We start from the raw sequence: 16768 nt of genomic DNA, 5'->3' as shown, positions 1-16768 counted from the left end.
GTCCACAAGGTATTTTCCCAAAAGTCTTTGCAATCATTGAGATGTTTCTTAGCAAAATTGAGACGAGCCCTAATGTTCTTTTGCTTAACAGTGGTTTGCATCTTGAAAATCTGCCATGCAGGCCGTTTTTGCACAGTCTCTTTCTTATAGTGGAGTCGTGAACACTGACCTTAATTGAGGCAAGTGAGGCCTGCAGTTCTTTAGATGTTGTCCTGGGGTCTTTTGTGACCTCTTGGATGAGTCGTCTCTGCGCTCGGGGTAATTTTTGTCGGCCGCCACTCCTGGGAAGGTTCACCACTGCTCCATGTTTTGCCATTTGTGGATAATGGCTCTTACTGTGGTTTGCTGGAGTCCTAAAGCTTTAGAAATGGCTTTATAACCTTTACCAGACTGATAGATCTCAATTACTTCTGTTCTCATTTGTTCCTGAATTTCTTTGGATCTTGGCATGATGTCTAGCTTTTGAGGTGCTTTTGGTCTACTTCTCTGTGTCAGGCAGCTCCTGTTTAAGTGATTTCTTGATTGAAACAGGTGTGGCAGTAATCAGGCCTGGGGGTGGCTACGGAAATTGAACTCAGGTGTGATACACCACAGTTAGGTTATTTTTAACAAGGGGCAATTACTTTTTCACACAGGGCCATGTAGGTTTGGATTTTTTCTCCCTAAATAATAAAAACCATCATTTAAAAACTGCATTTTGTGTTTACTTGTGTTATATTTGACTAATGGTTAAATGTGTTTGATGATCAGAAACATTTTGTGTGACAAACATGCAAAAGAATAAGAAATCAGGAAGGGGGCAAATAGTTTTTCACACCACTGTATGAGAAATTCTCTCATTAATATTAACTTTTTTTTGATTAAACGTCGTTATTTTGTATTAATTCAAATTTCAGTTTTAATTAAAAACCTTAAGGGAAGTAGGTTACAGTACTAATTCAGTTGTTATCGCACTGAGAAAGGATGTTGAAAGGTAGGCTCACCTGTACAGATCCAATGCTGCAAATACAGCTGCATCGTGGGCACTTCCAGGAGTGCAAACGCAAATGTCTCGTTTCAAGCATCCTGTCATCAACAAGGGCCTGAAGAACAATAGATGGCCACCCTTTGCGATTAATGTAATTGCGGTAGCCTTCCGTCGGGGGAAGAATAGGCACATGCGTGCCATCCAGCGCACTGTAAATCTGTGGCACAAGATGCACCAAGGAATTGCGGTATGCAATTTCATTGGCCTCCGCTACAGTCGGAAGTCTGTATTAATTTTTCTTTAATAGCGGTGCACACAGCATATACAGTGGTGTGAAAAACTATTTGCCCCCTTCCTGATTTCTTATTCTTTTGCATGTTTGTCACACAAAATGTTTCTGATCATCAAACACATTTAACCATTAGTCAAATATAACACAAGTAAACACAAAATGCAGTTTTTAAATGATGGTTTTATTATTTAGGAGAAAAAATCCAAACCTACATGGCCCTGTGTGAAAAAGTAATTGCCCCCTTGTTAAAAAATAACCTAACTGTGGTGTATCACACCTGAGTTCAATTTCCGTAGCCACCCCAGGCCTGATTACTGCCACACCTGTTTCAATCAAGAAATCACTTAAACAGGAGCTGCCTGACACAGAGAAGTAGACCAAAAGCACCTCAAAAGCTAGACATCATGCCAAGATCCAAAGAAATTCAGGAACAAATGAGAACAGAAGTAATTGAGATCTATCAGTCTGGTAAAGGTTATAAAGCCATTTCTAAAGCTTTAGGACTCCAGCAAACCACAGTAAGAGCCATTATCCACAAATGGCAAAAACATGGAGCAGTGGTGAACCTTCCCAGGAGTGGCCGGCCGACAAAAATTACCCCACGAGCGCAGAGACGACTCATCCAAGAGGTCACAAAAGACCCCAGGACAACATCTAAAGAACTGCAGGCCTCACTTGCCTCAATTAAGGTCAGTGTTCACGACTCCACTATAAGAAAGAGACTGTGCAAAAACGGCCTGCATGGCAGATTTTCAAGATGCAAACCACTGTTAAGCAAAAAGAACATTAGGGCTCGTCTCAATTTTGCTAAGAAACATCTCAATGATTGCAAAGACTTTTGGGAAAATACCTTGTGGACTGATGAGACAAAAGTTGAACTTTTTGGAAGGCAAATGTCCCGTTACATCTGGCGTAAAAGGAACACAGCATTTCAGAAAAAGAACATCATACCAACAGTAAAATATGGTGGTGGTAGTGTGATGGTCTGGGGTTGTTTTGCTGCTTCAGGACCTGGAAGGCTTGCTGTGATAGATGGAACCATGAATTCTACTGTCTACCAAAAAATCCTGAAGGAGAATGTCCGGCCATCTGTTCGTCCACTCAAGCTGAAGCGATCTTGGGTGCTGCAACAGGACAATGACCCAAAACACACCAGCAAATCCACCTCTGAATGGCTGAAGAACAACAAAATGAAGACTTTGGAGTTGCCTAGTCAAAGTCCTGACCTGAATCCAATTGAGATGCTATGGCATGACCTTAAAAAGGCGGTTCATGCTAGAAAACCCTCACATAAAGCTGAATTACAATAATTCTGCAAAGATGAGTGGGCCAAAATTCCTTTAGAGCGCTGTAAAAGACTCATTGCAAGTTATCGCAAACGCTTGGTTGCAGTTATTGCTGCTAAGGGTGGCCCAACCAGTTATTAGGTTCAGGGGGCAATTACTTTTTCACACAGGGTCATGTAGGTTTGGATTTTTTTTCTCCCTAAATAATAAAAACCATCATTTAAAAATTGCATTTTGTGTTTACTTGTGTTATATTTGACTAATGGTTAAATGTGTTTGATGATCAGAAACATTTTGTGTGACAAACATGCAAAAGAATAAGAAATCAGGAAGGGGGCAAATAGTTTTTCACACCACTGTACACATCGATGGACGGTAGTTTTACTAACCCCGAAAGTTTCTCCAACTACTCTATACTCGCCGCAGGTTGCCAGCTTGTAAAGGGTGATGGCAATCCGCTTTGGGGTTGGAACTGGTGGTCGGTGACAACCTGTGATGGGCGCAGCATCAGGACTGATGAATCCATACAACATCTCAAACGTTGGCCGTGTCATTGTAAAATGTTGCAGCCAGAGATTTTCTGTGAAGTGTCTCCCCACCACCTCCTCCCAGAAGGTCTTATTCCGTCGTCTCTCCAATACCCCTGGGTTTCGTCGCACTGGGGTACTTTCTTCGAGCTCTAGGGCTATCAGACAAGCAACTCCTTCATTCTGCTGTCGTCTTCGGATATTATGTACAATTCCAATTATTTGTGAAACTGAAATAACAGTAAGCTGGCAAATTTCAAAAAAACTGCCTGAATAATCTCTCCATTTCTTTGTTTCCTTGTTTAGTGGAGGGGGTGTAACGTGGAAAACAAAAGGCAGATAATTTGCAACATACACAAAATTATGTATGGAAACGGCTCAAGGGCAGATTTTTTTTCGCGATACAACAAAACTGATGCGACAGTTCGTTTTGGAGGGGATGACGTCATCACGCACACCATTTTATTGATAAAATGCCAGTTGGATGGAAACAGGCTGGAGACAGCAAATTTCGCACATTTATTTTTACGTATATTCTGTTTGTCGATAACAAAACGTCGCAAAAAACTGGATGGAAAATTGGCTAATGGTGGTGCTACACAGACGCCTGAGGAGGTTCTTTTAGAAGGGCTGTAACGCTTTCCTTTGTTGTGCAGTAAAATTAAACTCATCATTATCAGACAAGTCGTCATGTCATTGTTGGTGAGTAACCATAATTAATTTTCTACTTACAGTAGTTAGTACATGTACGTACGTTTAGTGTCACTGTAGACACATTTACTGTATACAATTTTTCTTGCATTGTACGTATTTATTGCTGGTGGCCTGTCTATTGTAATGTCTGTAACATATGTGATATCGGAGATGCTCGATATCTTTAAAATAATACAGTAATCCCTCCTCGATCGCGGAGGTTGCGTTCCAGAACCACCCGCGATAGGCTTAAAATCACAAGTAGAAACCATATGTTTGTATGGTTATTTTTATATATTTTAAGCCCTTCTAAACTCTCCCACACGGTTTATAAATATTCCCCGCACAGTTATACAGCATAAACCTTTTATATTCTCTTAGTTATTAGGTAAGATTCGTTGAAATTATGTATGTAAACACACTTTTTATACAGTATACTACTCACAAACATACGTATCGTATATCACTGAGGAGTTTAATATGTAATACAGTTTTAAACATATTGTAATTGATTAGGTAATATAAAAATACAAAGTGAAAAATCTATTAACATGTAAATGCTGTACATAAAACCAAAATGTTATTTTAAAGATACTGTGGAGCGTCTCCGATATCACAGATGTTACAACCATTACGATAGACAGGCCACCGGCAAAAAATACCTACAATGCAAGAAAAATTGTATAAAAGTGTGTAAAGTTACAATAAACGTACATACATGTGCTAAGTACGTAGAAAATTAGTTATGGGTACTCACCAACAATGACACGACAACTTGTCCGATAACGATGACATTTACTGCACTGTCACAGCTGTTCTAAAGGAGCCTCTTCAGGCGACTGCAGCACCGCCGCCGTCATCTGGACTTTCTTCTTCAACTGAAGGCGTACTAGGCAGTGTTTTGCGGGTGAGGAACATCGTGATGGGCAGTTGCTGACGCTGCTTTTTCATTTGTGTAAAGAGGTTCCTGTACACTTCCGTGGCGCCGTCAATAGCATTTTTAAATTGCAAAGAGCGAATCATTTGCGGGTCCCATTCTTCGACTGATGTCTGTAGATCTTTTGCCAGAATGGTCGCGAGACGCTCGAGAGTTAGTCCGGGGTCGTCTTCTTCCTGTGCTGGGTCGTCTTCTTCCTCGCTCGCTGACTTGGTCATCTCGGCCAAATCTAATTCGCCAGCGGCTCGGAGTGGGCATCGAGCAGCTCGTTGACGTCATCACAGGTCATGTCGTTGAATCCTTCTCCTCCTCGCAGTTTTGCCAGCCTGACTGTCTTGTCAACCGCCGAGTGCAGAATTTCTTCTGTAGAAGAGCCCTTCTTGTCGTGCACAACATCTGGCCACAATTTCTTCCAACAGGCATTAACCATCCCTTTCTTCATATCGTTAAGGGCCTTTTGCACGTTCACCATACACGATGTGATCACGTACTTACGCCAGTACTCCTTCAGGGAAAAGTCATCGTCCGTGTCCATTGCCTCGACCATGTGTTGCAGGCTGTTCTTGGTGTACAATGCCTTGAAAGCCTGGATAACTCCCTGATCCATTGGCTGAATCAGTGACGTCGTATTCGGCGTCAAGAACTCTATTTTTACACCTTGGTAGGATAGATCCAAGGGATGACCTCCAGCATTGTCCAGAAGTAAAAGGACTTTGAACTCCAGCCCTTTCTCTGCCAGGTAGATCTTTACCTCTGGGATGAAACATTGGTGAAACCAATCCGACGTTAGGCGTTTCGTAATCCAGGCCTTCGGGTTGTGCATCCAGTACACAGGCAGCAGGTTTTTATTCTTATTTTTCAGGGCCCGGGGGTTTTTCGACTTATAAACGAGCCCAGGCTTTATCATAAAGCCCGCAGCATTGGCGCACATGACCAGCGTGATGCGATCTTTGTGAGCCTTAAACCCCGGGGCTTTTGCCTCATCCTTCATTATAAAAGTACGAGACGGCATCCGCTTCCAAAATAGGGCTGTCTCATCCATATTAAACACGGTTTCAGGTTGATATCCGCCTTCCTCAATGATCGCCTTGAACGTGTCCGCGACATATTTCTCAGCTGCGGCTTTGTCTGAGGAGGCAGCCTCTCCTTGCAGGTTCACACTGGCTAAGTTGAACCTTTTTTTGAAATTTTCAAACCAGCCCTTACTGGCAGTAAATTTACAGCTCTCGCTGGGGGATTCAGCAGAAGTTCCAGGTTGAGGATCGTCTTCTAGAGCATCTCCGGCATCCGCAAACCTATCATAAAGCTGCTTGGCCTTTTCTCGGATGATATTGGTGTCCACGGGGATGTTTTTCTTCCGGCAGTCTTCGATCCAAATCCCTAAAGCAGATTCCATCCGGACTATCGCCTTATTATGTCCACTTACAATTCGTTTCGCGCCCTGGTTAAAGGACACTGCGGCTGTAGATCGTATGCTCTTTTCATCCTTCTTAATGTAACGAACCGTGGACTCGTTGATGCCGTAGTGGCGTCCTACAACAGCGTAGCTTTTCCCTTGCTTCAACATGTCCAACAATTGTACCTTTTCAGCAATTGTTAACATCTTCTGTTGGCGCTTGGGCACAGCCCCAGAAGCAGTAGCAGCAGCAGATCGTTTTGTAGACATAACGAAGGGCTTGACTACAGTACGCACAAAGAAACATGTTGATGCTGAATGAGCGAGATGAGATGCCGACTTCACAAAGACACACGTTGATTAGCTGAATGAGCAAGACGAGATGGCGACTTCACAAAGACACACGTTGATTAGCTGAATGAGCGAGACGGGATGCCGGCTTTCAGCGAAATCGAATTCTGCGCTCCCCGTCGCAGAGCCAATCAGCACCCAGGAGGGGCTTGTTAACCGCGTGCTCTGACTGGGTAGCTTCTCAGCCATCCGCCAATAGTGTCCCTTGTTTGTATTCAAATGGACAAACCAGCAGAGGAAGCATATACAGTACACGTACCAGAAATAAAAAGGCCGCAGACATCCGCGAAGCAGTGAAAAATCCGCGATATACATTTACATATGCTTACATATAAAATCCGCGATAGAGCGAAACCGCGAAAGTCAAAGCGCGATACAGCGAGGGATTACTGTATTTAGGTTTTACTGTATATAAACAGTGTGTTTACATACATAATTTCAATGAATATTGCCTAATATCTAAGAGAATACAAAGGGTTTATGCTGTATAACTGTGCAGGGAATATTTATGAACAGTGTGGAAGAGTTTATAAGGGCTTAAAATATCTAAAAATAACCATACAAACATATGGTTTCTACTTCGCGGATTTTCACCTATCGCGGGGGGTTCTGGAACGCAACCCCCGCGATTGAGGAGGGATTACTGTAACATTAAATATTCTAAGATTGTCTCTTGCAGTTTATATGGTAATAAGTTCCTCGTGGAGCCAAGTTATTTGTAGCAAGAATGCTAGACAACTACATGACTTTTATAAATAAATATACACCTTCAGGACCGCTTACACAGCTTTCCAAAGTTGTACTAACACAACTTTTCAGCTAGTATTAGTCAGCCTGTTCCCTTCATAAGTATGTAGCAGACTGACATATCTGAGCAACTTATGTCATGCACTTACACCTAATACGACGACTATCACCTTGCAAACTGCACTTTTAGAACCATTGACATAAGTTGCTAACCTGGTTTTCTTATTGTAATGTTTTAGCTAATATTAGTCAGTCTGTTAGCTACCTAAATAAATCATTTCCCACACCATCATCAGAGTGATGCTTGATTAATTGGTATGTTCTGCTTCCCCTTTTATGATAATAACAGGACACCACACTTGTGATATCAAAGTGTCATATACTGAACATACAGTGAAACAAGACATACAAAATCGATGCAGTCGTGCACAATAAAAATGAAAACTTAATCGATACACTGGTCAAGCACAGTTAATAGTGATCTAGGAGATGAAGTCCCTTCACATTGTTGTTAAAAAATGTGGTAGGAGTTAAACTATCTGCCACCCAGAATTCTAGGATATTACTTTTGGAATGTCAGCAACATTTGGTTAAATGATGAGATACCTCTGGAAAGTGCAAACAGTTTTTTAATTATGGTAGGCCTTATTTTTTCCTTGCATGGAAACCAATTCTCCACTCAAACACTGTCACTCTATTCCCCTGATTTTGTATATCCTTCCTTTGCTTAGAAAATCCTTTTTCCTTTTGAGGCACTTCCTGCTCTTGTTTATTGACCAGTCCTCGGTGCTTCCTCACCTCAAAGTTCACATCTCAACTTCAGGCAAGTAAACATGGTCAAATAATGGGCACTCCATAAGAAGAGATAACACTAATGTGGCACTGCTACAGCCTTTTCTTAAATAGCTGCACTGGAAAATCCCTTTTTATTTTAACTCTAAAATATGCTCTTTATGCTGAAAACCCCTCTTTACTCCATAACCACTTGCACAATGCTATAAAACACTGACCGACAGATATTAATTTTGTACAGCCTGCACTTGACAGCTTTTACATCTCCTTTTTGCCTTGAAAAATTCTCACTGGTCACTGTTATTGACATTATGAATTGTTGCTGCCCAACTGTGAGTCGTGTCTAGACAGTACTACTAGAAAAAATATAACACAATAACACATTTCTTCATTTCATGTTACATGAGATAGATCTAAAACCTGTCAGTCATGAACTGTGGAAAGGATCTACAGCAGCAGCAGTGCTCAGTAAAGTTGTAAGACAATTAATAAAGTTGTAAGACAATTAATAATTATTCAAATTTATTTAAACTTGCTACGAATGATAACTTGGAACTTTCTGTCTTATTATATAATGATGTTGTGGCGGTGCTATTCACAATGTGGGGACTAAGTAAGAGAGAGCGCTCAGCTAACATCAGGGAGAAGCACTCTCTCTATAGTGCATAGAACTCTATTGCTCAAAAAATAAAGGTTCTATTTAATGCAGATATTGCAGGTTCATAGCTTGCAACAAGTGGCTGGCGCTCAGCAGTTACCACAATTCAAATGGATCTAGATTGCATTGTGATTCTGCAACAAAATACAAAGTAATTTGCAGTATTTGCATTGTGGACAAGTGCAATGCAGTGTTAGCTCTGTGGAAAAGGTGGGGGCTGAGTGAGAGATAACTCAGTTGATGTCACCAGGAAGAACTTTGCTTGCAGTGCTTAGAAGCAGTCCTTGTGCACAGAAGTGTAGGATAGCTTCTATTGTGTAAAGAACTTCTTCTGAGTTCCTTTGTCATTAGGTGTTGCAGGTTTGTATCTGGAAACTGGCGACTGGCCTCAGGCCATTTCAACAGTGGAAATGTTCAGAATGGGACAGATTCATGACAAAACACATGTGCTTGACTAAATGCCTACTGACAAGAAACATTAAAAGTTACCAATTGCTTTAGCTTGCTTAGAAACTCTATCCTCAGCTTATCTCAGACATATTCTCAACAAGAGGATGTGCTATAATTTATTAAATTCGATAACTGGTTTGTAGCACTTTATTCTGTTTCACTATGGCTTAGGTCTATCACTTAATCAATTCCTCCTTATTTTTTAATTGTGTGTGCACACAACACACCATGGAAGGTATGTCAAACTGAGTGTTGATTGGTATTATGAACTCAATAATGACATGCAGGTAGACAATAGCGTTGGCTCTGATTAAAAAAAAAAATGTAATCCGTTTAGCGCTGAATTATTGTCATGTGTGCAAAGTACTGTATAATGAATCTTCTGTTTTGCATGCTTAATCAACATACACCATGCTGCCACTGTAGAAGTGCAATTCCCTCTTTATAGGTTATGTAAAATATGTCAGCACAGAATGCAATCAAAGAAAGTAACACTTTACCTGACCTGGGCTAAAATAACCTCAGGTAGCAGAAGTGAGTTTGAGTGGCAGAGATTTATAAAACCAACAGCTGTTGAAGTAACTTCTCACAATGTTAATTTGAAACAGTAAATGTGTCTGTAATTTAATGTTTTTGTTTTAAATCAGACAAGATTACAAATTTGTCAGTATTTTTCAATAAATGTTTGTGAAATATCTAAATGTATCCAGTGCTCTTCATTTAAAATTATTTAGCTGATTTCCTTGAAGAGTAAGTTTGCCAAATTTCAACAAAATCATTGTACTGGAAGCCAAGTTTTATATGAACAGGCAGGCATGACAACAGTACTTTTCACGTTACATGTGAACTCACCCATAAAATTAAGCATCATTGTTTTATTTATTTATTGTAAAGGCACACCATGTCCAGTCCCAAAGCCACCTGAAAATGGAAAAATTGTTCCTGCATTGGATAAATACTCCTTTAAAGATCAAGTCCTCATTACGTGTGATCCTGGCTTTAGGATTCTCAAGGTAACCATTACTAGTCATTTTCTTATACATGTCTGTTTGTGACATGCTCTTGTGTGTTTGTTTGCCCATTGAAAGTATTGAATTTTTATTATTATTTGGTCCTTGGACACAGTGATATTTTTATACGAGTTTCGGGTTGCAAGTCACTTGCCTGACCACATTTATGGTGCATGGACACTTTACAAACAAGAGAACTAGTACGTATCCACTTGAAGTTATGTACTGTGTAATAAAAAGAGACAAAAGCATAAAGGTTTGGGGTTTCCCAGCCCCGTATACTGTACAGTTTTGCAAAAAAAAAAACAACCACAGTCAGTGATATGGCTTTTCAGCGTTATGACAGGCAAAATGCATATGATGTGGGGAGCCATTTATGGTGTGGGACCAGAAACTGGTGGAAATGAACCAAGGTGCTGTATTGGAGCCATGACATCATCAGAAGTGGACCAGAGGAAGGAAAGGAATGTGGAAGTGGTAGTGTGTGCTTAGGGAATCCGGGTAAAATTACGGCAGCGTTGTTTCTGTTTTCCTGTGGAGATAAAATAAAGGTTAGTACCCCGCTTTTGTCCCCTGGCTTGATAGATTACGCTGCTTGTCGGGTCTTTATGCGGCTCCCTATGCACGTGTACATGAAATGACGCCCCCGAAATGAGGCGGCCCGAACCAAGAGGTCGTAAACCCGGGAGAGAGCATCAGTGTTGGCTTGTAGGTTACCCCAGTAATAAGTGATGGCAAACTTGTAAGGCTGAAGGTCCAAAAACCATCTGGTAACTCGGGGGTTCGACTCCATGTGAACAGCCATTCACTGGAGGGTGGCATGTTCCATCACCAGAGTAAACTCTCGACCCAACAGGTAGTACCTCAGGTGTGTTACTGCCCACTTGATAGCCAAAGCTTCCTGTTCCACCACTGCATACCTTGTCCCGATCCAGTAGATTCTGGCTAAGATAGCTCATGGGGTGTTTGACACTGTTGATGGTTTGGCTCAGCATATCACCTAGACCTTTGTCCGAAGCATCGGTCTGGAAGGTAAAAGGGATTCTCCATATTGGTGCCGATGTTAGGGCCGTCTTTATCTCACTGAACACCCGTTCCGCTGAGTCATTCGATACCACATTCTTTGTTAGATTTGTCAAGGGTGCGACCCTCTTGGAGAAGCGAGGCACAAACCAGCGGTAGTAACTTGCTAACCCCAGGAAAGCTTGCACCTGTCTCTTGGTTATCGGACGGGGCCATTCAAGGATGTCTTTAATTTTTGAGCATTGTGGTTTCACCATTCCTCCCCCCACCATGTAGCCTAAATACTTGGTCTCGTTAAATCCAAAGAAACATTTTCGCAGATTAATGCAGAGGCCCACTTTCGCTAGCGTTGGGAGGACAGCGTAAACCCGCAAAATATGTTCCTCCCAGGTACTGGAATAGATGACTACGTCATCAAGGTAGGCAGCACAATAGGACTGATGGGGTTTTAGCACTCTGTTTGCCAGATGCTGAAAGGCCGCAGGCGCCCCATGCAGCCTAAATGGGAGGACCTTATATTGTCAATGCCTGCTAGGGGTGCTGAAGGCTGTTTTCTCTTTAGCGGATGCCTTTAAGGGAATCCACCAGTATCCCTTAGTCTTGTCAAGGGTAGTCAGGTAACGAACCATACCCAAGTGTTCAATGAGCTTGTCCACCCTGGGCATGGGGTAGGCATCAAATTTGTAGACCTGATTAAGATGCCTAAAGTCATTACAGAAACTCCAAGAGCCATCAGGCTTAGAAACGAGGACGATGGGACTGGATCACAGGCTGTGACTCTTCCTCTATGATGTCCATATCCAGCAATCGCTGGATTTCCCTAACTACCACCCCCGGGTCCGTCTAGCTCCTGTCACTGGTGGGAGGTCAAATTGAGGCCGAGGTTAAGGCCAACTTTTCTGAGAAAAGGGAGAGGGTGGCCTCCATGTGAGGGCGGTCCTCCCTATCCGTCTATGGTTTCAGCAAGTTTACATGATAAACCCTGTCACTCGGTCGATGCACCAAGTAGTTGACAAACCTTTTCCTCTCTTTAACCTTGTACGGACCCTGCCAATGGGCTAGCGTTTTGGAATGGGAAGTAGGCACAAGCACCACCACATGGTCACCTGGCTGGAATTCCCGGAGGGAGGTGTTTCGACTATAATTCCGCACCTGCGCAGCTTGAGCTTGAAACATGTGTTCCTTTAAAAGGGGTAACATTTTTCCAATCTTTTGAGCAGCTGCACAATGTATTCCAAAATATTGGTGAAGGGAAAAGCCTCCCTTTCCCATCCTTCTTTGAGCACATCCAAAATACCCTGGGGTTGGTGTCCATATAGAAGCTCAAAAGGGGGAAAGCCCGTGGAGGCTTGTGGCACCTCCCGATAAGCAAAAAGTACAAGGGGTAAAAGTTGGTCCCAGTTCCTACCGTCCGTGTTGACTACCTTGCAGAGCATCTGTTTAAGGGTTTGGTTAAATTGTTCCACTAACCCATCCATCTGGGGGTGATAAACAGATGCTTAATATGGAGTAACTTGGCAACTTCCCTAAACGTATCTGAAGTAAAGGGTGTACCTTGGTCTGTGAGGACTTCTTTAGGTATTCCCACTCGGGAGAAAAAGGCTACCAATTCCTGTGCGATATTTTTGTAGTAGCGGAGTGCAACAGAACCGCCTCTGGGTATCCATTCGCATAGTCTAACATGACTAGAATGTATTTATGGCCACGAGTTGAAGGCTGCAGGGGTCCTACAAGATCGACTCTGATCCTTTCGAAGGGGACATAAATAAAGGGAATCGGAACTAGAGGAACACGGTCTCTCCTAGGTATCTGACGTAACTGACAGTCCGGACAGGACTGACAGAAACGACGGACCTCCTCGTTAATTCTGGGCCAGTAGAACCGGAGTTTTATTCTCTCCAGCGTTTTCTTGGCCCCAAGATGTGCGCCAAGGAGGTGGACGTGAGCCAGTTCACAGTCCTCCCGCCGGTAGGTCCATGGCACTAGCAACAACTTCCATACCTTGCCTTCGTGGTCCGCGACTTGATACAACAGATCGTTTTCCAACACAAAGTAGGGTCCCAGTGGTATGGAAATGTCCAACGTATTGTCAGTGATATGGCTTTTCAGTGTTACAACAAACAAAATGCATATGATGAGGTTAGCCATTTATGGGGTGGGACCAAAAACCGGTAGATGGAATGCTAGGAAGGAACCGAGGTACTGTATTGGAGCCATGATGTCATCAGAAGTGGACCAGAGGAAAGAAAGGAATGTGGAAGTGGTAGCGCGTGGTTAAGTAATCTGGGTAAAATTACGGCAGCTTTGTTTCTGTCTTTCTGTGGAGATAAGTAACAAGGTTTGCCATTAACAAAGTACAAATGACCATGCAGGGGCAAAAGACATCCATTATATTTGCTTGTAGAAGTCCATTTAATATTGCAGCATTTTATCCTCAGCAGATGAACATCATTTGAAATTTGATTAATCCTTTAAATACCAACTGTATTGTATTTTATCACTGCAATTGAATGTCTATCCTTGTACATTATATTTTTTCATTGTCTAAATATCTGTAAACATTCTCCAACGTAACAGCAACAAAACTGAATAACAACTTCATGAATCACCAGGCCATCTCAGAATGTTTGACTACTTTCTACTAAACTGCTGATCAATACCCAAGTCACAACTTGTGCCCTTTTATACATATTTTCCTCAGTTCCCAACTCATGTTCTTCTCCAAACGTAACTTTGTTACATTGCATTTAAATTCTTCTAATGGTTAAATGAATATCTCTTCAAATTACTCAGAGAATATTCAGTACTAATATCAATGTATAGACTAAACACATTTGTCAGATTTGACTTGATCCCTTATCACAGGCATGGTGTAGAAATTGAGACACTGAAGTTTTCTAAACTTTCAAGTTAAGCAGCTCCATCTCATAGTTACCCATTGACTGCTTAGGTGTTAATATGCTGTATGGACATTAATTCACTGCCTTTTTTTGGTTTAAGGATGATACAGAGGTTGACAAATTCCAGATAGGATGTCTAAAAGATGGTTCTTGGAGCAACAATGTCCCAATCTGTAAAAGTAAGAAACTCTTTTAAGTTTTTCCCTTTTTCAGGTGGAGTCTAAGCCTTCTCCCATGTAATTGTCAATAGTTTAGGTTCATTTTATAAATTAAGTATTACAGACAAACATTGGCAAAACAACCGAAGCCCATTCACAGCACCAGTGGTTTGTTGATATACTGTTTATTCCTTAAGCCAAGATATTGTTTACACATACTTACTGTGACAACAGCAAGTTAGAATTTGATAAAATTCTGAATATCTAAATTGATTTTAGAAATAATATAATAAAAGTCTGATCACTAAGCTTTATTGTCTGCTCAGGGGTTGTTTCTTTTTTTATTTTTGCTTATACTGTTTCGTTCTGTTCTTTCTTCTTTTCCTTCAACTGTCTTACAGAAGAAGAGTAATGGAAGACATGAAGATCTATCATTAATACCCTTACAAATCACATTGCAATTTAGAGTTTGTCAAGAGCTGCAAAGGTTTTGCTTCTTTTATTGCTAACCTTTATCCTGCTTAAAAATGACAAAAAAACAAAGAGAAATCAAGTCATAATTACTCCTGGGGCCTCATGCATAAAGCTGTGGGTAGAATTCACACTATAACATGGCGTAAGCACAAAAGTGGAAATGTTCGTATGCACAAAAAAATCCAGATGCATAAATCTATGCGAATACCAGCTTCCATGTTCTTCTGCTACATAAATCCCGGTCAGCGTGAAAAGTAACACACGTGTATGTGCCTGCTGTCCCGCACCAACTCCTCCCAGAATTACGCCTCTTTGAATATGCAAATCAGTATACTGTAAATGGCTCTTAAGCTCAGCCTTCTGTGAAAAAAGAATGGCAAAAGCACGGGGGAAATAGAAGAATTTCAGCAAATACCAAGTGGAGGCAAGGAAAAACGTACTATTTGTTGGTTTAACAAAGTGGTAAAAACAACAAAAGAAAGTTGATCGAGTGACATAGAGTGTCGGAGAAACTCGAAAGCTGAAGTTCATAAAGTCACACAGTTGTCAGATATCAAAGTTGCCGTGAAAAGGCAAGTCATAACCCACCGTCTAAGTGTCATATGAAAGTTTATTAGGCTACAGAGAAAAAAAAATAGGAACACAGTGGGGAAAAAAGCACGAAATGTCAACTTTAATCTCGAAATTTCCACTTTAATCACGTAGTTTATTTTGTCATTAAAGTAGAACATCATAAACTTCATCTTAAAATCATTTAATTTACTAGTTTCTCAAATCCCATCGTAACTAAAGTGCTTCTTTTTGTATTTGATCTTCTATATGCACTATGTGTATGAATCACTACGTGCTTCCGGGCTTTCTCTTCTTCCTAAAGGACACAGAATCCATTACATTCATAATACAGTATTACAGCTCTCTGAATAATTAAAATACTGAGGTGTATATGTGATATCATTTTCATGATGATAGGAGTGCGCGAGCTTCAATGAAATAATTTATTGCAGCAGTACTGTCTCTTTCAAACGTACTAACCTCCAATTCCTGTCCTTCCTTTTCTTTCTCCAAATACCCAATTGCCACACAATCAGATCTGTAATAGATGTTAAGCCATCTGTAAGCTTAGTACGCCAATTCTTCAAAACTTTTAAGGAACATTGAAATATCTTCGTAGTACATGTTTAGAAGAATACAGCGCAAGGCAGGAACAATCCGCAAACGGAGTGGCAGCTCCTCGCTAGCGCTGCGGCACCGTGTCCTCACATGTTTAATTATTAACAATATAGATTATTTAAATGAAGTTACAATTTAGTTTGTATAATATGATAAACATATTTTACTGCATTTCATCTTAAAAATGATATCGTCTTCATATGTAAATACGCGCTTTAGTGCAATATTATAACAGTATTGCAAGTTTACAGTGAGGTGATTGTACTAATAAGTACAAACAGTTCTACAAGGAGCACTTGATGGACCGATTGAGTGCAGTTATAGTTCCTGGGATGAAACTGTTTCTGAACTGCGAGGAAAGGCTCTGAAGCATTTGCTGTATGAGAGCAGTTCAATAGGCAGAATGGCTGAGGCAGCGTGTGCTTGATGCTGTATCCTGATAATTCTCTTTCCAATCAGCTGCTGAGCTGTGATTCCCTATTCAGATACAGTGATATAAATACTCTAAGCAGAGCAGTGAGAGTAATATGGAAAAAGATGATCCACTGTGGCAACACCTAACAGGAGCAGCTGAAAAAAGAAAAAGAAGGTGCAGTGAGAGTAACCACGCTAAAGCAGCTATGGTATTTAGAATTCTTTGGCTATTCCCTGGACCATTATATTGTTACAGGTTAATTACAATCAGATGCCTTAAACTAATAAACAATATGCAGTTAGTTTCAGCGTATCAGATAAAGCCGCGTCAGGGATGTGGATCTAAAAAAAAAAAAGTGTAACCACACAGGAACAGTAGCACTGCTTTGACACTGGGTGCCACCAGTTTATAAAACCAAACGGAGAACTTGTGTACACCAGGGTTGGGTCTACCGTGAAAATGTGCGTGGCTTTACACCAAGTTTAGATTTTATACATCATGTTTTGAACGTGGAAACGTTCA

General features: G+C 41.1%; 1 protein-coding gene across 1 annotated transcript in view; it reads left to right on the top strand.

Moving 5' to 3' along the window:
- masp1 (mannan-binding lectin serine peptidase 1) overlaps window positions 1-16768 on the top strand; it is a 247786-nt gene that overhangs the window by 118966 nt on the left and 112052 nt on the right. Inside the window, exons 7-8 of the mRNA XM_039765749.1 lie at window positions 9991-10109; window positions 14130-14208. Coding sequence (XP_039621683.1) covers window positions 9991-10109; window positions 14130-14208 — 198 coding nt within the window. The remainder of the gene's footprint in view (window positions 1-9990; window positions 10110-14129; window positions 14209-16768) is intronic.

This window comes from Polypterus senegalus, chromosome 1 (assembly GCF_016835505.1).
Source record: "Polypterus senegalus isolate Bchr_013 chromosome 1, ASM1683550v1, whole genome shotgun sequence".
NCBI lineage: Eukaryota > Metazoa > Chordata > Cladistia > Polypteriformes > Polypteridae > Polypterus > Polypterus senegalus.
This window is presented reverse-complemented; position numbering and strand designations above follow the sequence as displayed.